Source organism: Sarcophilus harrisii, chromosome 4 (genome assembly GCF_902635505.1).
Source record: "Sarcophilus harrisii chromosome 4, mSarHar1.11, whole genome shotgun sequence".
Lineage (NCBI taxonomy): Eukaryota > Metazoa > Chordata > Mammalia > Dasyuromorphia > Dasyuridae > Sarcophilus > Sarcophilus harrisii.
The window spans coordinates 70,421,273-70,447,166 of NC_045429.1; the positions used below are offsets into that span (position 1 = coordinate 70,421,273).

The 25,894-nt window shown below is 37.2% G+C and overlaps 1 protein-coding gene across 8 annotated transcripts in view; it reads left to right on the forward strand.

Moving 5' to 3' along the window:
* CACNA1E (calcium voltage-gated channel subunit alpha1 E) overlaps positions 1-25,894 on the forward strand; it is a 597,321-nt gene that overhangs the window by 498,419 nt on the left and 73,008 nt on the right. For 5 of the 8 annotated variants that reach the window (XM_031936988.1, XM_003767485.4, XM_031936990.1 and 2 more), the window contains exons 21-27: positions 2,327-2,383; positions 3,762-4,385; positions 8,277-8,587; positions 10,705-10,864; positions 11,444-11,573; positions 16,558-16,617; positions 17,867-17,973. In XM_031936988.1, coding sequence (XP_031792848.1) covers positions 2,327-2,383; positions 3,762-4,385; positions 8,277-8,587; positions 10,705-10,864; positions 11,444-11,573; positions 16,558-16,617; positions 17,867-17,973 — 1,449 coding nt within the window. The remainder of the gene's footprint in view (positions 1-2,326; positions 2,384-3,761; positions 4,386-8,276; positions 8,588-10,704; positions 10,865-11,443; positions 11,574-16,557; positions 16,618-17,866; positions 17,974-25,894) is intronic. The other 3 variants (XM_031936992.1, XM_031936991.1, XM_003767486.4) reach the window with 1 other exon arrangement.

Below are 25,894 nucleotides of genomic sequence, written 5' to 3' on the forward strand. Positions count from 1 at the left end.
TATGAATAAAAGCAAGCCTAATCATTTGGGATTTAGTTCATTAAAAGAATTTGTCTTGAGACTCAACCATAAAGATAGCTCATAACTTTGTCCCACAGATTAAAGGGGAAGAGAAAGGACTTTCCCATTGCTCCACTTTTCCTTTCTGGAATCTCCTCTTTATGCCTTGGGAAAGAACTTTTCCCAATCTTGAAGAATGTAGTCAGGCAAAGTGACTAGAGAAGAATAACTGAATGGCACCACCGTGTCACTATTAAAAACACAGAGGAAAGATGACAACAAACAGATATGAGCTGGACAGCATTTGTATCAGGAAATTGACAATGTGGATAAAGGATTTGATAAGATTGATAGTTCTTGACCTTTGGCTGTGTATCACTGGCTATTCCTTACATAAATTAAGACAAAGTTTATCTATAAACTCTTTAAATGTGTACCTTAATGGGTTGGTGTGTACCTTAACGTACATATAAGAACAGGGCAGTTGAACAAACCCTGGATTATTCAAGAAATTTGCTTTCTCTTGGTTTTGAATCTACTTTTCTTTGGGATTATGGGATCACAGAGTCATGTGATATATAGTAGGAAAAGTGTTCAGACAACCTATGATCATATCCCAGCTCTGACATTTACTATCTCTGTGACTCTCAGCAAATAATGGAAATTTTCTGAACCTAAATTCTCTCATATAGAAGGAGATGATAATTTCCTGTCTTCTCCATAGGTTTGTTGTGTGGTTTATTAAAGAATTATGCAATAATAGAATTGTGTGGAGAATATGTGGATGTACCTTGGTGGTTCAATCAAAAAGGAATGTAAGGACTCTGGATGTGAATGTGTATGAGAACAGATCTAATTTGAAAATGGAGGAGTATGTGAAATATACATGTGTTTGTACTTGACTCGAAGGTTATATGTGATCCTTGCCTGGTCATTCTCTCTGAGTGAGTGTGAATCTGCTTATATGTTTCTATATTCTTACACACATATCTTTGTGTGCCTGGGTATTAGGATTTCTGAAAATTTGCAAATAGATGGATGGACTTAGTGCTTTTTTTTAGTGATTATGCATGCTGGCTGACCAAAGTTATGCATTCATTTCTGTGTGACAAATATTACATCTTTTTCTAGTCATACATTGTTACTGCCTTGTTTATTTTCAGGCTGGGGGGGGTGGAGGAAAGAGAATGCATTTATTCATTTTGATTTATAAACATGGTCATATTAATTAGTATGCAAATTATAGATGCATGTTGTTTATTTATAGATAAATTAGAATTTGAGTTCTCAATTGTGTACAAACCTGTACTTCATCCTTCCCGAGTCTTTCCAAACCCGGTATCCTCTTCTAGCCCAGATTTTTTTGGCATTCTTGAGGGAGGGGATAAAGCATGATATTTTCTCAGAACATTCTTTACTGTTGGGTGACAGGGCTCCCAGGAAAGGAACAGCATCCACAAACCTTCTACTATATACAACCATCATACTTTGGAGCCTAACACTTGCCTACAATAACTCTATTTCAATGTCATGTACTCCTATCTTTGAGAAGAATGATAATATGCTGTCCTTCTTCTAGGAATATGATGCTACTGACCCATCAGTAGGATATGTTCTCTGAATTCTTATTATAATAGATTATGCTGACCAGGATAAGGGGTGTTTATGTGACAGTGTCTAACTCTTTGAAAGGCTAACTGACCCAAAAGGGAATCAGTCCCATGCCATTGGCTCCACTAGCCTGCCAAACTGATGAGCCACTCGGGGTTTCTTTGTAGTAGAGCTCTTTGGTCTTTACCTCCAATATTCATGTGTCATGTATGCATGGCTTTACCTGAAGTGTTTGCCTGAGTGCTTTGAGAGATTGCAACAGGGTATGATTTGGGAATGACATGTTTATGGGCCCAGAGGTGTATGAATGTGCCTCATTGCACTGGATAAGATTGAGAATATATTTAAGAAATTTACAAGGTGACCAAAATAAGTTTCCACATACAAACATTTGGGTGAAAAATAATAGTGCCAGTATGGCATGACTTTGCAGCATCTGAGTTCATAGATGGTATAGAATGTTATTAGCTTTTTGCCTGTGCATGAATATAATAAAGACAGGAGCCATGTATTTGCAGATAGTTCTAGGATCCAAAGTATACCTTTTGAGGAATTGGGGAGTTGGGTGAATTGGGTGACTCCTAAGGGCCCAAAACAAGCATATAAAATATGTGTGTACATGAGGAGGGGTCCGCCCCCCTCTTTGGAAATATGTTAGTCTTTGTGGGGGGTTTAAAGCTGGGGTGAACTGAACCTGTCCATTTTTCTTTCCCAGAAGAGACAGAAGGAGGAGACACCACATGTCGATGTGGGAGCCACGCAGCAGCCACCTGTATGTGTGTACATGTTTGTGTGTTGTGAGTGGTTATGTGTGGTCCCGGAGACAATGTCATCTTCGTCCTTGCTACGGACAGAGTGATAGAATGGGCGTGTGTTGTTCAGTGGGAACGTGTTCTGTGTACAGGTGTTTTATGTAGGCATCTCTGCTTACCTTTCAGTGTGTGGGTGTTTTGTGAGCATTTAAGGCATTTAGGCTTGTGTGCTGTTCTCCATTTCTCTTGGCTGACGAGTGAGCATATGTTGGTACATACATGTAGATGGGTCTGCCTCTTTGGGATACGCATTTGCGTGTGCTACATATGTAGGTGTGAGTTCAGATGTGTGTGTTTGATTATTACAGTTTGTATGAGTGGGCCCATATGCTGTCTCTGTGCATGTGGGTCTGGGTAGATGTGGGAACCTACTGTCATGTGCTCTTCTGTATGTGTTCATGTATGTGTGCTCTTTTGGCCCTGTAAGTGCCACTAGAAGCTCCTCTGTGTTGAAATGCCCGGTTTTAGTCCATTTAACAACAGTAGGCAGTGATGGATCATACCAGGTTAGCACCCAAAGGTTCAGGTGACCCTCCTTTGGTGATGGGTGGAATTGCTAGCTCATTCTGGTGGAGAGGGATGCATGCTACAACTATACATGGGTTTTATTTTATGCCACTGTACACTAATTCTTACTCCTTTGCTTGGATGCATGCTATAACTATAAATAATTTTATTACACACCACTGTACACTAATTCTAACTCCTTTGCTTGTGTCTAAAATTGTACTTTTCAGTCTTTATTGCCTGGTGGCATTAATTATTGTGAAGTAGCACTCCAGTTGAGGGGCAGGGTAGAAGGGAAGGAGAGACGGCTACAGAACTGAAGATTGAATTGGGGTGTGACTGAGATGTGAGAGGTAGAGGGGTAAAACGTTCAAGTGGATGAGAGAGGAGAGAGAGAAAGGGGAGTGACAATGAGACAAAACAAGATAGATGATATACAGTCAACAGGGGGGAATTCCTAGACCCAAAGGACTATGGAGCTCAACCCTGGACCTGGTGGTTCTCCTCTACAGCCCACCATAGCTTTCCAGTCTCACTCCTTCATGATTGCAAGTTGACATCCTGCTGAAAAAAAAAAAAAAAGAAATCCCTGGCACATGTGTTTGGAAGCATTCCACATTTATTCACATACACACAAAGTTTCTTTTTGCTACATGGGCTTATGTCTTAATGTGCTTCACGTTTACAGGTTCTGGGCTCTCTCCCATTTGTCCGTCACCATGCACCCCACCCTGTACCTGCCCTTTGAGGGCTGCCTCAGGGCCCCATGCTTGCTGTCTGCCTTAGCTTATGTACTCGAGACCCTAATGCAGCCTTTTGACTCTTTGTCAGGAGGGAGAGGAGGAGACGTCATCACATGTCTGTATGGGAACAGCGCACCAGTCAGCTGAGGAGACACATGCAGATGTCCAGCCAGGAGGGTATCAACAAGGAAGACGCCCCTCCCATGAATCCCCTCAACCCCCTCAATCCCCTCAGCCCTCTCAATCCCCTCAATGCACATCCTAGTCTTTACAGGAGGCCCAAACCTTTGGAGGGTTTGGGACTGGAGAAGTTTGAGGAGGAACCTGGAAATCGTGGGGACTTTCATAAGGGTGAACAATCAGAAGACCAGAAGAGTCCCATGTCCAGGCCTAGGAGGGAGCAGCAATGGCTCTCCAAGTCATGCCATGGAAACTGTGACCCAGCAGAGCAGGAATCAGGAGTTGGAGAGGCAGTGGTGGGCTTTGAGGAGCGGGCCCGTCACAGGCAGAGTCAGCGCCGTAGCCGCCACCGGCGAGTCCGGACTGAGATGAAGGAACAGGCTTCCACTGGTGAAAGCAGATCTGGGAGTCAGGAGAGAGGCCTGGAAGAAGGGATAACAACTGAGGGGGAGAAGAGAAGGGACTCTAAGGGGAATCAGGAGGGCAAGGAGGTTTCTATTCACGAAGAAGAGAGAAGCAAAGAGTTAAAAAGGTAAGTTGAAATAATGCTCTAAATGGGGGTGACATTGACCAAATAAGATGTCTTTCTTTGCTCTATTCCCGACTTAATATGTGATTCTGGGCAGTCACTAAACCTGTCTGTGATTCAATCCTCACTCACAGAATGAAGATTAAATACATTTCTTCTTGCTTTCTACATCACCAAATTATTGTGGCAAAAATTCAAATTAATAGAAAAGGAAATATTTTTAAAATGACTACCATATTTTCTTAATCCTGTTTCCCAATGTCTGCTATCCCTGATACTATAAACATAAAAGGTTTTCAGTATTTGCCTCTAGAATCAAACAACAAATTTGTATAAATGTTCTAGATGCTGGAGATTCGAAGACAAAAACTCTCAACAACACTCAAAACAAAATAATCCTGGTTTTCAAGGGCCTTATGTTATATGGGAAGGAAAAAAAATGCATACACATATAAATAAATATTATACACACAAAGTAAATACCAAGCGATCTAAAGGCCCCCTTGGCAGCCGATGAGTTCACTGAGGGAGAGGAGATAGATAGAAAAAAGAAGGTGCCTCAAGATCGAGCCTTAAGGTATATCTGACATTTGGCATTGAGACATGGAAGAAAAGCAAAGGAAACTGAGAAGCAATAGTTAGAGAGTAAAAGGACTAGCCAGTGTTAACTGCAAAGAGGCCAAGAGAGATGGGGACCGAGAAAAAACTATATTTAGCAATTAAAAGAATACCAGTAATTTAGGAGAGAGAAATTTCAGTTGATTGACAAGGTCATAAGCTAGACTGCAAGAGTATGAAAAATGAGTAAGAGAAGTGGAGGCAGGTTTTTTTCTAAGAGTTTAGCTATGAAGAAGAGAGATGTAGAGTGGACAATAGTTTTAGAATGTATTAAGGCCAAACTAAGGTGGTTTTTAAGGATGTGGGAGACATGGCAATGTTTAAAGGCAGCATGTAAGAAACCAGTAGATAGAGAAAGACTGAAGATTAGAGTGGATGATGTATAAAGGGGGCAATCTGCTGAAAATTTACCTCTTTATTAGAAATTTAATTAGAAATCTATTAGATATAATAAGTAAGTAAGGAAAGAACGGGAATGATGTGAAGTAGTTTTGAGATGCTGAATGAGGGAGAAGAGAGAGATTATGGCAAATACCTTCTCTTTTCTCAGTAAAGTGTTAGGTGAGGTCATTTGCTGAAAAAGGAAAGGGAGATGTGGGAGGTTGGAGGAGAGAAGGGAATTATTCGAATATCCTCTGTGGGTAGTGTGAGAGTCATTTAGGGAATAGTAAAAAGATTGCCATGAAGAAATCCAGGTCAGTTAAGGTTGGGATAACACAAATTTGTAGTGGACCCTGCCTACAAGATTGTATAACTTCCTTCTATACTATGCCATAGCACAAGCACAGGAGGAGGATGCTGGTGGGAGTAATTCTGCTTGGCATTTGTCAAGATTTGAGCAACAAGGACAGTATGGAAAGAAATGTAAGAGTGGAAGAAAGTATAAAGATGAAATGATTAACTATAAAGTCAAGATTTGGAAGACAAGTGAATCCAAAATGGGAGGGAGGAAGGGGAACTGATAGCCTGGAACAGCACTGAGGTTGGAGAGATTCATGATCACTTTGAGGAAGCAAAATATGTTTAGAAAGAATGAGATATTGATAGTGATGGAATGATAGAAGATTATGGTAAGAGAGAGGAATGTCACAGTTCTTTATGGTGGAAGTGGAACACTTCCATGGACTAATAATAAGATCAAGGGTGTGATCATGTCTATACGTGACTGAGATAAAGTGAAGGAGAAGGCAATGAATTTAACTGAGAAGTCAAAAGTGTTTGGAAGCACAATAGAATGTATTTTGAAGTCTCCTGCTGCAATGAGAGGTGTTGGATTTAAAAAAAGGTTGAAAGCTGAATACTCAATTCCTTGATTCCCCAATGATATCAAATGGAAAAAAAAAATCATGAAGATGAAAGGCTAAATGCTATATTAGAATCCACATCCTGTCTTTTTAGATTGGACTTGAAGTCAGGAGACATGAGTTCAATTCCTTCTTCATATACTTAGTAGCTATCAGGATAATCAGTTAATAGTTATCTGTCTCAGTTTCTTCATCCATAAAATGGAAATAATAATAGCCCCTACTTCTCAGGGTTGTTGTGAAAAATAATATTTGTAAAGCATCTAGCAAACTCTAATATACCTATTATTATGACTGGAAGCATTTTCCAGCGTAGACGTGTAAGGATACAAACTAAATTGTTTCAAAGTCAGGCAAAGAACCTCAGCTCAGCGCTCTAATTTCAAATTCCATGCTATTTTTGTTGGCAGGGCTTTGTAATATCAGTCCCGGGTATATGTACATTGTATGTCTATACAATTTATTTGTTATAGGTATTATTCTCATCTTATAGATGATGAAAATTAGATTAAGAAAGTTAAAGGATTTATCCAAAGTCACATGATTAGAAATTGGGAGAGGGAGGGCTAGGAATTGGAACAGAATTTTTTGCTCCAAATGTAGTACTCAAATCTCTTATGGGATTTTTAGAGCAAAGGTGGCAAGCCCATTACTATGTGGTATAAAGGAAAGAACTAAAAAATAAACATTACCATTCCAGTGCCTCAGCTTCATGAGTGGTTGAAGTAAACTTTGTGGAGAAAATCAGGAAATGGGGATCACCATCTACCCAATATTACCAGCTCTTATCTGGTTTTTCAGCAAATGTTTTCCCCCACAACCTATGATTCTCTTTTTTTTTCTATCTATATTTTCTTTCTCCTCAAATGCTAACTATTTTTTCTTCTTCCTCCCTGACTCCAGACTCAAAGACTCATGAATTCATTGTTAAGGCATTTTATAAAACATCATGTAATCTTAGAATCAATTAAAAGAGATATAAATATTCAAATGATACTGTTATCTCATTATTGTGGATCCTGATTCTTCTACTTTTCATTTGTGTGAACTTTGACAAGTCACTCAATTTTGTTAATTTTCAATTTTTTCTTCTGTTAAATAAAGGGTTTTCACTACAACCCTGAGAAGTGGGAGCTACAACTATTTCCATTTTATGGATGAGGAAACTGAGTCAGTAAATCTTTATTTTTGTAGTCCTAAATTCTATCTAGTGATAAAAATCATTACCCATATATTTTTGCCCAACCACAAAATATGAAATGGGTTGGTTCCATGGTGAAAAAGAGTAATGGCAGATAGACGGTCAATATGCTCCATCAGGATTCTTATTATGTCCAGAGAAGACAAGGAAGAGAAGCAGAGTGCCCAAGAAAATGCATATACTGTTTTCACTGGACTCTGCACTATTGGACCACATATGTTAAAAGGACATTAACAAACTAGACTATATCTAGAAGAGGGAGATGAGAATGGTGCCAGGATTGGAGGCCATTTTTAGTATATAAGAATTGGCTAAAGGAACTGAGAATGTCCAGCTTGGAAAAAAGAATGATTGTAATGAACCACTTTAATAGATGTTTTGTTAGTTATTAAGTGTTGAGAGATGTTAAGTGTTTGAAGTATACTCACTTAGAAGATGGATTAATTACTGACTCAGAAAGTAGAACTAGGAGTGATGGGTTAGCAGAGAATCATTTTTAGCCTAAGGAAGAATGTCCTAACAAGTAAGCTAAACAAAATGAAATGGTGTTCCTTGAGGCTAGTGAAAGACCAATTGTCTGAGATATTATGCAGGGGATTGTTGTTCAAGCATGGGTTAGCTAAATGATCAATGAGGTCCCTGCCAAATTTGAATCTGTGATTGTTCTGCCAAGGTTCCCCATCCAGAAATGAGCTTCCATTTCTATTTTAACCACCAAATCACCACACTTCTTTCTCCTTTTCATTTTTTACCTCTCATTTTTCTTGTCAGAACCAATAGCCTTATGGTTTCAGGAGGCCGTGGGCTATCAACACCTACTGATGAAATGAGGACTCCCTTGGTCCTCTCTCCTCCAGAGCTAGAAACAGGAAAGGACATCGGCCTAACAGAGCAGGAGCAGGAGGGGACCAGTGAACAAGCACTTCTAGAGGATGTACAGCTGGATGTGGGCCGGGCTATCAGTCGCAGTGAGCCTGACCTTTCCTCCATAACAACCAACGTGGAGAAGGGCACGGAGAGCACTAGTGTTGCCGTCACCATCCCTGACGTGGGCACCTTGGTGGATTCCACTGTGGTGCATAGTGAGTATATTCTCCTATTCTGTTGATTCATGAATCAGGCAGCCTGTTTACCCTTTTCTCCTGATCTTCTCACCCTGGAGAAGTAGGCATGGGAACAATGTACACCTAGAGTTGCTGCTTGTCCTTTATTTTCAAAGAGGACCATAGCATCAGGGAGGTGATACCCTGACATGCAAGTGAATTGGATTTAAATGAGGGAGGGCTGTGAGAAGTCACCAATATCATTTTCTTCTCCACAGTGATCTGCATCTAGAGGCCAGATATAGATCAGGACAACTAGATATGGCCCTCACACCTAAAGTTCATCTAGTTCAAACTCCATTCTTAAACTAATCAAAGACAAAGACATGAGATCACTTCCCATAGAGATAGTCAAAGGCTCAAGTCAGTCCTCAAACCTAGGTTATCAGTTTGGTTCTTTTTGTTTGTTACACCATATTCACCAAATGTAGTAGAAGGACCTTTCCTTAGAAATCTGTTCAGTCTAGGAACTCAGTTTCTATAATTAGATTTAAATAGCTGTCCCTGGAAACTTCATAGAGTCTTGACATAGTCATGTAATCTCTTGTTCACTCTTCCAAATCCTCTAGGTTAGGAGAAAGATATCACCATAATAGCCCAGAAAAAGAAAATACAGAAATAAAATACTCCCACCCAAAGAATCTACACTCTAAATTCCCATAATTACTAGACTATTTCCAGAGTGTCTATATTTCCTTCCTTCCTTTATTCTTTTCTACTTCAGAAATTCTTTCACTGCCATTATTTCTCCTTTACTCTACTCATATTTTTCCCTTCTGTTCCTTTTTTGTCCTTTCTGTTATGTCAGCTTCTTATTCATAGTGTAGTATAGAGAATCAAAGAATGAGTTGAACCAAATACCATCTTTGATAATTGCTACTTTAATAATTGTGAGCAAGTCACTTCACCTTGATAGATCACCTTACCTGTAAAATGAGGGTGTTGGATTAGATGGCCTTGAAAGTTCCTTTCTGTTTTAGATTAATGATCCCCCATAAGTCTGTAGACGCCTCCAAGGAATTTTGGAAAAGTGAAACCTCCCATTTTTCACAAATCACACAAGAATTTCACAGGATTTCAGATCTAATGTCTTCTATTTTCATCCAGCTAAAAGAAATTAGAAAAATTCTTGGTCTTGTCTCCCAGGAGAGAGGTTTGGAATTTAAGTTTTGGATATTAAATCTCACAATCTAATTCTAATGCTATCTTGAGTAGAAAAGGATGGAAGCAGAAATATGTGGAAGGTTATGGATCGGGATGTAAATGAGAACGTGCAAGACCTTTATAAATGGCTACAGAATAAAAGGAATTTAGATTTGGGAAGGACCTAAGAAGTGATTTTATTCAACTCCTTCATTTTATAGATAAGGAAACCTAAGTCCCAAGATTTATATAACTTGCCTAAGATTACAAATCTAATTAGCACCTGATTTAGAAATTCAAATCAGATTTCCTGATTTCCAATCCAATGCTGATTCTACTTTTATAGTGTTTAAAGACATTAGAAGTCAATTCTTAATACCAAGAGGAGCATGATAATAATAGTAAGGGGAAGATTAGGGCATATTAGGCTGTATTTTTACAAAGCCTTTCTGATAACTTCTTATCATTTAACACCCTATTTGGCAGGATACAATAGCTTATCATATAGCATATAGACATCTGTCTATGACATAACTTCATAGAATCCTGATATACTCATACAATCTCTTATCCAGTCTTTCCAAATCCTCCAGGATAGGAGGATTATAATATAATTTAATATTATATAACAATATTTTATCATTGTTGATTATATGACTTTAGATGATCAGATGCCTATCCTATTCTGATAGGTTAATCTCTTTTTAGCTAATTTGATTTGAAACTTGCTTGTTCCCTAGTTTTATATGTGGTACAGAAGGTTACAAATGACAGGTGGAAGACTAAGAGGCAGTCAGAGTAAGTTTTTTAGTATTTGCCTCAGTTTCATTTTTGTTCAGTGATTTATAGAGGTTTCCTTCCTCCCTACCTTTGCCCAAATGCCTACAATCCTGCCCAATGCTCTTTTGGAAGGTAGTGTAGTTTGCAAATGATTCTGTTTATTTCTCTTGCAGTTAGCAACAAAACAGATGGAGAAGCTAGCCCCTTGAAGGAGGCAGAGATTAAAGAGGATGGAGAAGAAATTGAGAAAAAGCGAAAGAAGGAAAAGAGCTCAAACACAGGCAAAGCAATGGTGCCCCACAGCTCTATGTTCATCTTCAGCACTACTAACCCGTGAGACACCCTGCTTTACTTTCTTTCTCTTAGTGTGCTCAGTTACATGGAATAAGATGGGGAGGGAAAAATTGAGAGGAGGCAAAGACTTGGACTTTTCTAGATTTTTCAAATAAAGAATGACCCACTGTCTTCAGCCTTCTGAAATGTGAGAAAATGGCATGTTGTCTATTAGTCAACTTATAGAATTAAACAATTTATAGACTATGGATGAACCTAGTTAGTGCTTAGAGGCAAAAAAGAATAAGGAATACATTAAGAGGGATACATCAAAAATAAATGGGGGTCAATACATCTTGATATTCTGAGTTTACTCTCACTGGCTTCAGTTGTTTAAGAAGACTCAGCTGTACTTACATATAATTTGTGTCTTGGCTTGTTTACTGTAGCCTTTAACCAATCTGATTGTCTTCCCCACTGGGGTATTAAATCAACAGTGGTGCCTGGGAAATTAAATTGCATTCCCATGTGCCTTACGTTGGCAAAAGTCCAGCTCAAGGAAGGAGCCTAGAGTCTGGGGAGACAAGGGGGAGGGTTAGAGTGAAGTGCCAGCTCATTGGTGATTTGGCTATCCCACAGGATTCGAAGGGCATGCCACTACATTGTGAATCTACGCTACTTTGAAATGTGCATCCTTTTGGTTATTGCAGCCAGCAGCATTGCCTTGGCTGCTGAGGATCCAGTCCTGACTAACTCAGAACGGAACAAAGTAGGTGAATGTGAACTGCTCTCTAACCTTTTCCTCAATTTGGGCTTCCTTCTTTGATTTTCACTTTTCTCTCCTATCCTCTCCTTCTTTCCCTTCCTTCTCACCACGTACCCCTTTCTGGAATCCCTGAGGACATATAAAGGGAAAAGGCTTTACAATTTAGAAGATTAATCAGTGGGAATATGGTATTGAGGATTTTTTCTATCCCTGGCCTTTGTCATCTCCTTTAATCACAGCAGGATATTGAGAACACTAGGGCTGATTATGACCTCACTGATGTTATTTTCTTTTTTGTGATTAGGCTGCCATACAAAGCTTTTAGATATTTGGAGGAAGCAAGTAACCATCAGTGAGGCAAGACATGAGTTCAGCATAGGAATATGTGTGTATAGCTAAACATCTGGAGATAGAAAAGAATAAGTCAGAAATTAGAAATGATATAGATTCCAGGAACTTTACCTAGACAGGATTGGAGGAGATAATGAAGGTGAGTCATTTCATACCCAAGAAGGTGTAATGCCTTGGAGAATGAAATGTTCTTTTAAAAAGAAATAGATTATAATACAAAAATGATAAAAAAAAAAAGGGCTATGAAAAAGAAAGGAGACTAGTGACCAAATGTTTAAGGAGGTTATAAATTTTTAAGTTTTCACAAAGAGAAGAAAGGTGAAAAGAAGGCAGGTATGCTACTCTGAGAAGAAAGTAGCTGATTATTTTGAAGGAATATTGATTTAGGTATATATATATATATAGAGAGAGAGAGAGAGAGATATACAGGTATATAGGTCTGTCAAGGGAGAATCATCCAATAAGGGTCAAAATAAGAAGAAACAAGTAGGAATGCGTGGTTACTTTTTGCTAAGAGGTATTTTCATACATTTATGTTGATATGAAAACAATAGTAGGAAGAGAGTAGTCTTCCCAGGCAATGTAACCCAATTATGACTTGCAACTCACTGTCTGGCACTTATCAGCCTGGATGACTACTACCCCCCTTGCAGTGATTCATGGGACCACACATATTGCTGCAAGAAGAAATTGAGAAAGCATTACTAAATATTAGTAAGTTTTGTATAAGAAACTGAAGACCTCAGGAGCAAAGACAATGCTTCTGTCACTTTCTCTGATCTAAACTAAGACCTTTAGAAGAAAAAGGCAGATTTTAGAAGTGAAGGACTACTTATAAATATGGTGTCTGAGAACAAAATTTGAATTTTTTTTTATCACAGAGTAAAACATAAGAATAATAGGCTTCTGGTAAGGACAGAATATATCTCACTAGGACTGGTAAGAACATATTTGTCTGGAGTATATCAGATTTAATCAAAAAAGCTTTTTAAAGAAAAAAGGAAAGAAGAAAATTTCTACAAATGTACACCAAGTTAAATACAACAGAGAGGAGGATTCTTGGAGGAAAGTAGTGGTAGAGGCAGCCAGAAACTCACAGGACACAAAATTCAAATACACAAAGTGTATCAAACAAGATGAATTACATAGATTCTAAAGCAAGGGACCAGATAGAGATGAGATCTGTGATTAGACAATAGTTCTGGAAAGACATACTTTATTTAAAAGGGACCAGAGAATAGAAGCCACCTAGTGTTTGATAAACCAGAAATACAGATGGCTTGGGAAAGGAACTCCCTTGTTGACAGAAACTTCTGGGGAAAATGGAAAGCATTTTGGCAGAAAATAGGATGAAACCATCATTTTATACCAGGGACCATGATTCAAAATGGATTCAAAAATGACCTGAATATAAAGATCATACAATAAAAGAAAAAAGCAGTTCATATTTTTTCGTGACTATGGGTAAATATATTCTCACTGAAATAAGATACAAAGGTAATTACCAAAGATAAAGTAGAAACTTTTGGTACCATCAAACTGAAAAACTTCTGCTCAAACAAAATAAATACGTCTAGATTAAGTGAAGAGATTGAATAAAATTGCAAACTATTTATAACTATCTAAAAGGATATTCTAAATAATCAATTTTTCATATGACATGTTTTTATTATACCCAGATTGTATTGTAATTGTATGCAGAATTATGAAAATTATATACAGAAAATCAACAATAGTGACAAAGATGGAAAAAGTCAATGTTGGACGCATTGAAGCTGTAAAGATAGGAACACTAGCACATTATTGGTTAAACTGCAAATCGGAACATTTGGCAATTATACAAATAAAGTGACTAAAAGTCCACTCCCTTTGACTCAGAAATTCCTCTATTAGACCTATACTCTAAAGAGATCATCAATAAGAGGAATTCCCCTATATATACTAAAATACTTCTAGTAGTGTTTTTTCACATGGCTTAATGATAATTTCATCCTTCAAAAAGTTGAACTATTGAAGGGAAATCTCTGAATCAGATTTTTATCAACATAGAGGAACTTGTTGCTTGAGATACAAATAATGGAAATCTTGGGAATAAATAACCACCGAAGATAAAAAGGAAACTGGGGCATAGTCATATATATATATATATCGATATTGATATCAATATCTATATTTATCTTAGATATTGGCAGAACAAACTTTGAAACCTTAGAGAAACGAAAGGTAGAAGTTCTAATACTGAATATTAAATCAAAAGAGAATGGAAAGTTCTTAAATATTACATTCCAAAGATAGAAAAAGAAACAATTTCAATGAAGAGGAAAAGAAGTCATCTAAAGAGATCAATGTTGATGCATAGAGAATGCTTTGACTAATTTAGATTTTAAAGAGATGTGTATAAAAGATGGACAGATAATAGAGGTAATCTGCTTTATAATGACATAATATTTAATAACAGTGTTAAACATTTTGCACTCATTATGTGCTGAACTTGGTAATGAAAGCCAAAAACAACCAAAAGGAAAATTTTATTTTCACTTACACATCACCAAGCTGTCTTCAATAAGTTCAGGTCTAATGACCAGAAGGTCATTAGGTCTTAGGTCCTTAGGACCATTAGGTCAGGGAACATGACAGGGTACTAAAAGAATGACTAGGTATGTCTGAAAAATTAATGACAGGAATCTGTGCAAGATTATGAGAACTTAATAATTACTAGAGCTGTGGAGCAGATCACATGTTTGAATTTTAGAATGTTGTTTGCAAACTAGAGGATACTGAGCTTGACTTGGATTCTTAGGAAAACTCTAGAACAAAGGTTCTTAAGCTAAGGTCCATGATCTTTAAACACAGACACACAGAAACACACAAGTATATATTTAATAATCATTTATATTTGATATATGTTTATTATATATTAGCACATATTTAATATATCACATATTTAATATGTAAGTATACATTTGTATGAATTATTCCAATGTGTTTGTTTTCTTTGTAGTCTTATGCATTTTATTTTATTTCATTTCATTTTACACATTTAAACATTATTCTAAGAAGTCTTGCCAGATGGTCAAAAAGGTCTATAATAGAGGAGGAGATGGAGATGGAGGAAAAATATAGTAAAAAAAATAAGGAATTCCTCTTCTAGAATATATTATTAAAGAAATGGTTAATGAATATCTAGAAGAGGAAATTATGGCAAAGATCCAGCATTACATAATCAAGAATCAATTCTGTCAACCTAATCCCATTTCCTTTAATAACAGAATTATTAGGTAGATAAAGAGGATTTTATAAATACCCAGATTTGCTGCATTTGATAAAATGTCTTTGGTTACTCTGATGGAAAAGAGAGAGATAGAAAACAGTATAGTTAAATTGCACTAATTTCCTTAAATGACAGATATCCAACAGAGTGTTCTGGTAATCTGTGCTTGGACCAGTACTGTTGAACATTTTTATTAATGACTTGGATAAAGAGATAGATAGTATGCTTATCACTTTTGCAGATGACCCCAGATTCAGGAGGTATAGGCAACCCATTACATCCAGGATCCAAGAAGATATTGATAGGCTAGATTATTACAACAGATCTAATATTTGATTAAATTTAGGTTCAACAAACAACTTTATGATTACAAAATGGGAAACCTGTAGATCGATAAGAGTTCATCCAAAAAAGACTTGAGCCTTTTAGTAGGCTCAATTCCAATACAAATCAACAGCCAAAATAGGGAAGACAGTCAATCTTGGGTTGCATTAAAATAAGCATCATATCGAGGATTAAGGAAGGCAAATCTCTAATGTTCTCTGTCCTGGTCAGACCACACTTAGGGTATTTTTAGGGCATTGTATTCAACTCTGGATCCTGGTTTCAGAGGTGGAAAAAATAGCAAAGGGTCTCATGGTCATGAAAGACCAGAAAAAGGAACTAAAAAGGTTTTAGCTTAAAGAAGAGAAGACAGAGAAAAGTATATGTAGTAACTGTAGTCACGTATTTGAAGGGCTATCATATTTGAAGTATATAAAGGACTTTATATAAAATTTCTAAAACATTAACAGCTAGAAGTATTTAAAGAGGAATTAGATTTATTCTACTTGGTCTCAGAGGGCAGAACTAGGAACAAGAATTTAAGTTTCAAGGAGGCAATTTAAGCTTAATAAAAGGGAAAGGTTTTTGTTGTTGTTTTTTTTTTTTTTTTTTTTTTTAACAATTAGAGTTATCTATAAATGGAAAAAACTGGATTGGGAGGTATAATGGGTTTTCTATCCTTAAAGGTCTTCAAGCAAATGTTGATCACTTCTCAGGTATGTTGTAGGAAACATTCCTGTTGAGTTATAGATTGGATTAAATGGTTTCTGAAGTTACTTCCAATTCTGAATTTTTGGATAAGAGAAAATAATAATAGCCAAGGGCAAGTCTTAGGTTTTCATGGCCCCAGGAAAGACTATGCTATTTTATGTTTATCTCTTTCTGTAAGGGAATTGTTTTGAACCACTGTTCCATAGTACAAGTGTTTGAAGATATGTGTGTGGGTGGATGTGGGGTGTATAAGTAGCTATAGGTGAGTCTTTTTATTCTGGAGATCAAATCGTATCACTGCTCCTAAATTTTTATTGGGTTTTTTTGCAGGTCCTGAGGTATTTTGACTATGTTTTTACTGGCGTATTCACCTTTGAGATGGTTATAAAGGTGAGAATCTTGAAAGAAGGGGGAAACTTCCTTGGGGTTAAGTAGTGGTGGATGGGTGGGTGAAATGGAAGTCAAGTTCTGAGCTTGAGCTTAGACCCTATGTTCTAATTCTGAACCCTCCTCAATTGTGCTGACCAATAAAGGGACTGACGGTGACCCTCATAATCATGTCTCTGGCATTGATATTCATTTTATGTATAAGTAACTGTGTGAAATTCCAGAGAACCTTCTTGACATAGGAATGGACACCTTTTGTTCATTTGGCTTTGCCAAGAAGACAGAAGAAAGGGACTATGGAACTACTTAAGAGGAAATGAAGGGCAATAAAAATATCTTATAGATAATTAAAAAGAGTAGAGAGGGACACTTATGTGAGATAATACAGGTACAATGTTCATAGTCAAGACAACATAGGAGTGAGTATTTTTTTTTTACTTGGCAATGTCTGTATCATATGTCTTTGATCCAAGAATCTTTGTACCTAAGGTCCCTTTCTTGGGTAAATGTAGAAAAATGAATCTCTGAAAATGTTGGCAGTCATTTAGAGGGTTCTCAGTAGTTATGTCAGGGGCAGGTCTCAGTTTGCCAAGAGTAGTTCATACTTTACCTGTACTTTAAATAGAGCCAAATCTGAAAGTTGCAAGGCATTGCTCTTTTGGTAGTATTTGTGCATAGAGTTTAAATGGATACATACTTTTCTCTAGGTTACTGGTGCCAGTACATAAAGTCCTAGATTACTGGTGCCTTAGATATCTTTTCCAAAGAAGTGTAGTAGCAAAATAGCCAAAACCCACTCGATTTGAAACTTTATCCAACTACAACTATCAATGTATCAACCAACACATGATTACTAAGTACTTACTACGTAGCAAGGGACAATTATTCTTTTTTCCTCTAGTCCTCCATCTATAATCCCTAGAGTTGGAGGAAGTACAAAGTTATATATATATATATATTCAAATATATATATATATTCAAATTGTATTCCAATTATTTCATATCCAGGCTGCTGCCTATCTGGGGTTTTCAAGGATTCTGGTTATATTCCCTCTCTAAACCAACTTGGATTTAAGATTATAATCCCTCCTCCACTTTCTCTTTCCTTATCTTTAGTATACTCACAGACCTCCTCCTAGTCATTTGCTGAGAGTACTGAAGACATGACCTCAGGACAAGTATCATACTTTACCCTGTTCACTTCAGGACCAGCTTGAATTTATTCAGTGAATTTCACAATTCTTCCTTGCAGATGATAGACCAGGGCCTGATTCTACAGGATGGATCTTACTTTCGAGACCTGTGGAATATCTTGGACTTTGTGGTGGTAGTTGGGGCATTGGTGGCCTTTGCTTTGGCGTAAGTGGCTTTTTCCTTTTTGGGTCATTTCCCTGTTTTCCTTTCTAGGCGGTGGGATCAGAAGAAGAATCTTCTGATCTCAATCCAAGAAGGGTTCTCTGTTCACAAAATGGTTCTTGTGTGATCTTGTTTACTCTGTTCCTAACTGAGCCTTCACATAACTTCTAGCTGACTTGAAAACCTTTCATGGTCCTTTTTAAAACCCTGTGATTCTTAAAAATGAAAGAAGTTATAGGAAGAATTTGGAGGGAAAGTAGATGACATATAGAGAGACAAAGTTAGGCCAGGCATAAGCAAAGTTGAGCTATCCAGAAATAGAATGGCAGCTAATTGGTTTGGCTTTACTAAAGAAGCCCTTCAATAAAAAACTCATTGAATATTTGATCATCCTGATTGTTTTTTTTTAGTTATTAAATCTTGAAAAGAAGACCTCCCACAACTTGCCTTGGCAATTAATTTAGAAGTTGGGAAGGACTACCAAGAGATTGAACAATGTTTATCAAGGTCCTGAAATATTATTTCCCCCCAAATACTGTTTAGTTTCAGTGATAAATGATTTCTTCAACCCATTGATGATGAATTCTAGTATTGAATTCTCCTCCTTAATTGAAGCTAGTTGGGTGGGATTTAGAGTCAGAAGAATCAAATTCTGACTTTGATTCTCACTATATCAATGATAGACAAATTTCCTGTCCTTTCTATACTTTAGTTTTTTCATCTCTAAAATAAGCATTGGATTGGATAACCTCTAAAGTTCTTCCTATGAATCTATGATCCTGTGATTTTCTGGGTTATACCTTGGAACCAGGGGTGTTAGTACTTCTTCCATAACTCTATGTCAAGAGATGGCCATGAAATAAAAAGAGTAGATGACATTTAGGATCACTCTTTTCACTACAGTCTGCTGTGGAAGCATAAAGTCCAAGACTAAAGATATGATAGGCCAACAATACTCTGCTCTGAATGAATCACATTTGGAATACCATGATAAGTCATGGGAGTCATATTTTAGGTAGTACACCAACAAATTAGAACTTATCCAGTGGAGCATTGTGAGGATGCTATAGACCCTTCTATATTTTTCCTTCATGAAAGAAAGAGGAACAGGATAGATAGCTGCTTCAGGTATTTGAAGGGCTAACATGTGGAAGAGGGAGAAAGAATTTGATTCAACATAAGAAGATGTCTGTAAAATGGGGAGATCAGATAAGATCTCTTTTATGTCTGAATCTCTGAATTAACATACAGAAGTTTTGAAATAATTGGAGGCATCAAAAAATGAAATATCCTTTTTCAATACCCTGTAAGTTTCCTTTTACTAGAGAGCTTCAAGCAGAGGCTAAATGAACACTCAACAAGACTATTATAGAGAAATTGTATATTTCTGGGGTGCACATTTGACTAGAAGATTCCTTCTACCTTAGACTCTTTCATAAGAATTCTTTAGGTTTTCCCTCTTCAGATTTAAAGAGTGAGAAAGATTGGCTCTTCCATGCAGTTTTACATCTCTGATGTTCATTTTCTGATCTCTTCCAAACCTTGCATTCAGCCTCAGAAATCTCTATTAATGAAGCAGATGTTTTTCTAATACCCTCACCTCTACCTTAGAGTCAATCAGTCACTTATAGTAGTTTACTACAGGACCTCACAGGCGAAAGATCTGAGTTCAAATGTTAGCTCCACCACTTTCTCATTGTATGATCCCAAGCTTCAGAACCATCATCTCTAAAATGAGCATAATAATACTTACACTGTTTAACATGACAAAGTTAATATAAAAATAATACTGTAGAAAGTTAAATTAGTATAGAAATATGAACTCTGTAGTTAAGTTTTTACTCAAGCTAAGAAATAGCTCTAACTTAGCTCAGTCCCCACATTAGAAGGAATTGATGACCTCAGTGATTTAACTGTTGAATAATTCATCAGGCTGAAGGTTTTCTTAGTTTGAAAGTATCTATACTATCTGGGATTCTTTTGGTGGCAGGGGGCCACCACATGAGGGTGCATCTCCACATGCTAGTCAGACCCTGTCTATACTGTCATCTGGAGAATGAATCTCAGACCCAGGCAACAAAGAACCTGTCTCTGTCTATTGGTGTTTATTGTCCAAGGTCAGTTCCAGTTAATGCTCTGTCACCATTCACCAACAACATTCCCTCACCCCAAGATTCACATTATAAATAACTTACCCACATTTCAGTTCTCAACTCACTCCTTCCCCAAAAATATTACTTCACAGTTTACTAGTAAAAGGAAAAGTCTATTTAATTTCTATTCTAGGGTCCTTTCAGCAAAGGGGGTCAGGAAAAACATGTTTCTAAATGGAATCTTTTTAGTTCACTGGGAAAAGTATTGGACCAAAAGTCTGAGGATGTGGATTTGAGATCAGACACTCCTGGAGGTCACAAATTCCTCATCTGTAAAAAGCAGGTGAAATAGAAATCCCTTTCTATTAGTCCCTTTTCCAATTAGTTAACCAATAAATATGTGTTAACCATTTATCATGCATAAGTATAATGTTACAAATTGTGTAAACAAAGAAAGGCAAAACCAGTCCCTATTCTTAAGGAGCTCATGTACAGAGTAGATAGATCCTAGAAGGGAAAGCTGTAGTAGATAAGGACCTGGAGAGATTGAGAATGGCTTCCTGCAAAGGGTGAAATTTGAGCTTCTTGAAAGAAGTCAGAGATTCTAAGAAACATAGTGAGGAGGGAGAATATTTTTGACATGGGGGAAAACGAGTGAAAGGCCATGTGTAGGGTAAGTAAGAGTAACAAGTTGGAGATAACAATCAGATCATGAACCTGGGTCTCTGGGAGGATGGAGATACTCTAAATATTAGGTGTATCTAGATCTTCTATCTTGCAAGATTTAAATTTGGAATGGACTTTAGAACTCAGATCAAACTTCATTTTAAGACAAGGAAACTGAGGTCTAGAGGGGACAGAGTGCCCAAGGTTTTAAAATAAGTAAAAAAAAAAAAAAACCTACATTTCTGCACTCCTTTCAGTGTTCTTGAAGCTATTATTTTACACTGCCTTTCCTTCATAGGGAAGATTTTAGACTGAAGAGCTAAGCCAAAGGGGAAATGGGCTCCCAGAATTTAAAAAATGTAACTCAGCATTCATTACATCTCCCTCGACCTGCTAAAGACAACCTGAGCTATTAGTATCAGCTAGATCAGTTGTTAAAATAATTGCATTTTTCTGTGTTTCCTGGAATCAGTTGTCACCCCCATATAAATTCCCTTGCAACATGTAGGTGAGCTGTTCCTAAAGAATTCCATTGAAATTCCTATTTTTCTCTAAATCTCTGCACTCTTCTTTATAGCATAGTGATCTCTGGCATAGACTTAGAATCATAGACTTTTAGAACTAGAAGTAAACTTAGTTTAAGCCTCTAATTATAAATTTAAGTGAACTCAGTGAGGAGAAATAATTTGCACAAGTTTATTCTGTAGAGGGCTGAAACTCTTGAGTAGATGCACTGAGGTCAGGACAGCTGAGCACTTGAGGCTAACTACCAATTAGACAATACTCTATAGGCATATGCTTGGAAAATGGCCCTTCCCACTATCCTGTGCTGGCTCGATAATTGGTGTATACAGAGAATTGTAGGAGGGACTAGGGGATAGAGTAAGACTAGCCAGAGTCACTTTGGCCATGGATGAGGGAAGAAGACGGTTGCGGAGATCTTACTTCCATCCCCTTCACTTCTACCCCTTAAGACCAAGAATAAAGATTAAGGACGTTTGCTTATCCTGACTCCGGCTGATTCTAAGGTATCCTGGGTGCTAGCGTGGTCATCACATTATTCAGGTAGTTAGTGACAGAACCAAAGCTCAGACCTAGTTTTCTGAATCCAAAGTCCAATATCCTTGCCAGTGCTATTCACTGATTCTCTCTCAGCTACTTTCACTTTTCCACTGAAGAAGCACAGTAGCTGCCTTCTGGTACTTCTAACCCTTGCCTTTTATAAGACAGAAGTATTCCCTTAAAACATGAGTTTTTAACCTGGGGTCCATGAATTTCTTTGTTTTGTGTGTGTTTGTGTGTGTCTTTCTTTTTTTCTGTTTATAAAGGTTCAATAACTATTTCAGTGTGGTTGTTTTTCTTTGTAATCCTATATATTTTGTGCATTATTATAATGAAAATGAATATGCTCCACCAGAATGTTAAAGAAGCCTTTGACCCCCAAAGGGGTTAAGAACCTCTATCTTCAAGATTTTTTAAAATATCCTTCTGCTGCAGTTGTGAATTAGTCTATTGATATACTTTTTGAGTGAAACGTAAAAGTAGGATCCTCAACCCTTCTCCATCAAATATGCAAACCATTTGCTTATATTATTCACTGATGCATACTCTTCTCTCATATTCTGGTTCAGAAAATTTTTAATTTTTAAAGAAATCGAGGACAATGGGAAAATTCAATTTACCAAACAAAAGAAGGGACAAAAATTAAGTAGCCTATGGCTACCTTTATGAGCAATTTTACATTATTATATGAAGTCTAAATACAGAAATTATCTTCTTTTGACACCCAGAAATATGTGATTCTGTGTAAATTATTTAATATTACCATGCTCTGGTATCTAATAGTTGACACTTTGGATCTTTTTCTATTGTTTGAAAATATAACATGTCCTATATATAAATTGAAATGTATGACCTTAGAGTGGGTCAAAGGGAACTGGGGATGGGAGGGTCAGTCTCAGAGGGAACCCTCTGCATGACCAATGTTCATATCACCCTGTATCTCCTCAGGAGAGCTGATACCAGAGCCACCATGAGCTGTGGGTTTGTCATGTGTCTTGTTCTTTCTTTGTGCCCTTTTTAAACATGGCGGTGATGGCTTTAGAGTTGGTGGCAGGGGAGGGAATAACAGCCCTGAAGCCTGAAGTCTCTCTGTTGGTCCTCAGTTCAGGTACAGTGCAGGGGGCCACAGGGATCCACTAGGGTCCGGGGCTCAAGCTCACTTGATGGATTATGAGTTATAATCCATCACTTGCCTTTAGTGTGTCACCTTCTGAACATTCTCCCTTTTCTTTCTCTCATTGAGGTATGAATGGTATTTGTTCATTCTCTTTTATTCACTCTTTCCTTTTCACTATCAATCCATACTATCCAGCTCCCTTGCTCCTTTTCCCCTTTCATCTGCTCACTGAACTACCTCATACTGCTCTTTCCCTCTTCCGTCTTTCTCTATTGATGATTCCCAGGTAACTCTCTTATTTACAAATTACTCATTTTTTGATGAATTTTCTTGTTCATATACATGCTCTCCTCTCCCTTCTCTTATTCCTTTCCTTTTTCCTCCACTCCTTCCTTATTTCCTTCATTAAGAGCACCAGAGAATTCAGCTCTCTTGGTATCTTGGTATAATTGGCTATTCCCATTTCTTTGTAGAGAGACATAGAAACAGAATGTTAAAGAAAATCATTGAATTTGTCTCCTATTTGGAGGACTGAATTTCAGGGGCATTGGATCAATTGGAAATTTTTCTGGTGGCATTTCAAATGTGTGTCTCCCTAAGGATCCAACTCCCATTCCTGTATTCTAACTCAATACAGTCCTAATTGTATTTATGATTCTAATAGCCTTGTTCCTAAGTCTGTCTCCCTCTTAGAAATATCATTTTACCATTGAACTTTGTCCTTTTTATACTCATGGGAAGGCCATAACTTGGTGAGTTTTGGGTCATTCTTGAGAGCAATGATATAAGCAGAGGCACAACATCAAAACACTTAGCAACACTGCCACCCAGCTACCTAGAATCTATTCTAATTAGTCTTCCAAAAGACTGTTATTAAGTTTATAGAAAGGTCATTATTCCTCAGCAGGAATATGTGACTCCTAGCTGAATTCTCAATGGGATTTGCTCTATCTGCCAATTCGGAAAACTTCAGAGGCTTACATCATAAGGGGCCCACATGTCTTCATGTATGTTTTCCACAAACATATATGTTTAATATAGTGGTTATAGAGAAACCTTTCTCTGTCTCTCTACATCATAGAGAGCTCTTTATAATGTAAACTTGCTAATCTCCCTATGCATGGAACTCTATTGGCCCCATGATTGGGGTTAGGGTTGGGAAGAGGCAATATTCTCTAAGTGTGTGTTTGTTGGGGGAATCAGAAGGTAGAAAGGCTATTCATGCTACAAGTTTTGTGTTTCTTCCCAGTCTACTTTTTACATTATAAAGCATTTATAAGAACACTTGTGTCTCCTCCCCACCAAAGCTAATGTCTCCTCTATAAAGTGGATAGAGGTTTTGCACTGGCTGGGCACCATTCTCCCACACTCTTAAATCTGATTCACGCTCAAGACAAGACATCACCCCATGATGTCATTGGTCCTCTTCAAAAACTAAGGATGAGCAACAACAAAGGTGTCCTAACTAGCATTGTCATTCCCTGAGCCTCATGGAGATGCAGAGTGTTCAAAGACTATAAATGTCCTGTTGTGGTTTTAAGAAAAAAGTCTGATGACTGGTTCTTTGAAAGTTTTCTTTTCTTTCTTTTTTTTTTTTTTATGAAGTTCTTCTATTTTCAAATTATTTTATGCCAAGGTAATCGAAATGCTTTCTCTTCCGTTTTTGAATCCCACTGCCATCCATGCTTGTCTCCAGCCTTTTGGGTGAGAAGAAAGTGATGGCAACAGCCTTGGTATATCTGGGTATCTGCACATCTGAAATATTTCTTTACCTTCCCCCCCAACTTGATCCACTACACTCAGAATTTACTGAATATTGAGTGAGTTATCTAATTATGATGTCAGGTTGTAGTTCAAGAGCCTATGAGCTTATATGCAATAACGATGACACTCTTTATAATCTCAGACCTCAATTATACTAAGATTTTATGTGTATAAGGCCCATGTAAATAAACATGTGCTTTTGCAAATAGAAGGGAAGATATTGGGACCTTAAAGATTAGCACAGGGAAAGGATTATAATGATAAATACTGAGTCACAATATGTCTAAACAATTTTATTTCTTAACCCCAGATGACTTACTACTTCCTGTTTGTTTCTTTGCTGCCCTGTTCCTTTGGACTAATTCATCTTAAGGACAATCAGTAGATGGTGACTAAGTAAATTCAAGGTATACAGATCTGGACTAGCAGCATAAAGGAAAGGTCAGAAAGCATAAAATTCCTCATTAACCAAAAAAAACATTGAATTCTTTGCCATGAAAGGCCCCTTTGAATTCTTGCCATCAGCTATAGTTACATTTGATATCCCACACACAGTACTAGAAATTCCTATTGCCATTGACCTTTATAATGCAGGGCTCACTAGCATATAACATGTTTTTGGATCAGGGCTGTGTTTGGCCTTTCATCATACAATCCCTAGCCAAGAAAGAAAAGTATGAGTCAATCTGTCTCTTGCTGCCAGGAGAAACTGGAATCCCCACGTTAGCTTTTCTTATATTCTTTTCATTGAAACATGCCATTTTCCTAGAAATTTTCACTACCCATGTCTCTGAAATTGATGGAGTATATTGAATGCATCAAAAATAGTAATAGTAATTCAGTGAAGTTGTGAATACTTTCAACAAGGAGCAAATAATCAGCATTTAAAGGGATGCTAAAGGTCAAGTAAAGTACATACAACTTTCTCAGTTTTATCTTGATGCCCGTGTATACATATGTGGGCATATGAAAGAAGTGAATATTCATGACTGACGTATTAATATAAATCCTTATAGACTATAGCTAATAGTGTCATTAAACATCTAATTTTCCTTTGATAATACTGTGTAAACTGTCCTGTTAGATAATTTCCCAGTAACCTTCATCTTTAAGTATGGTAAAACTGGCTTAATTTGATCACATGGGGAAATTGAGTAAAGTCTTCTGCCTTTCAAAAAAGACTTTATTTTCTATAAAGCCAGACTGGTCATCTAGTTATTCA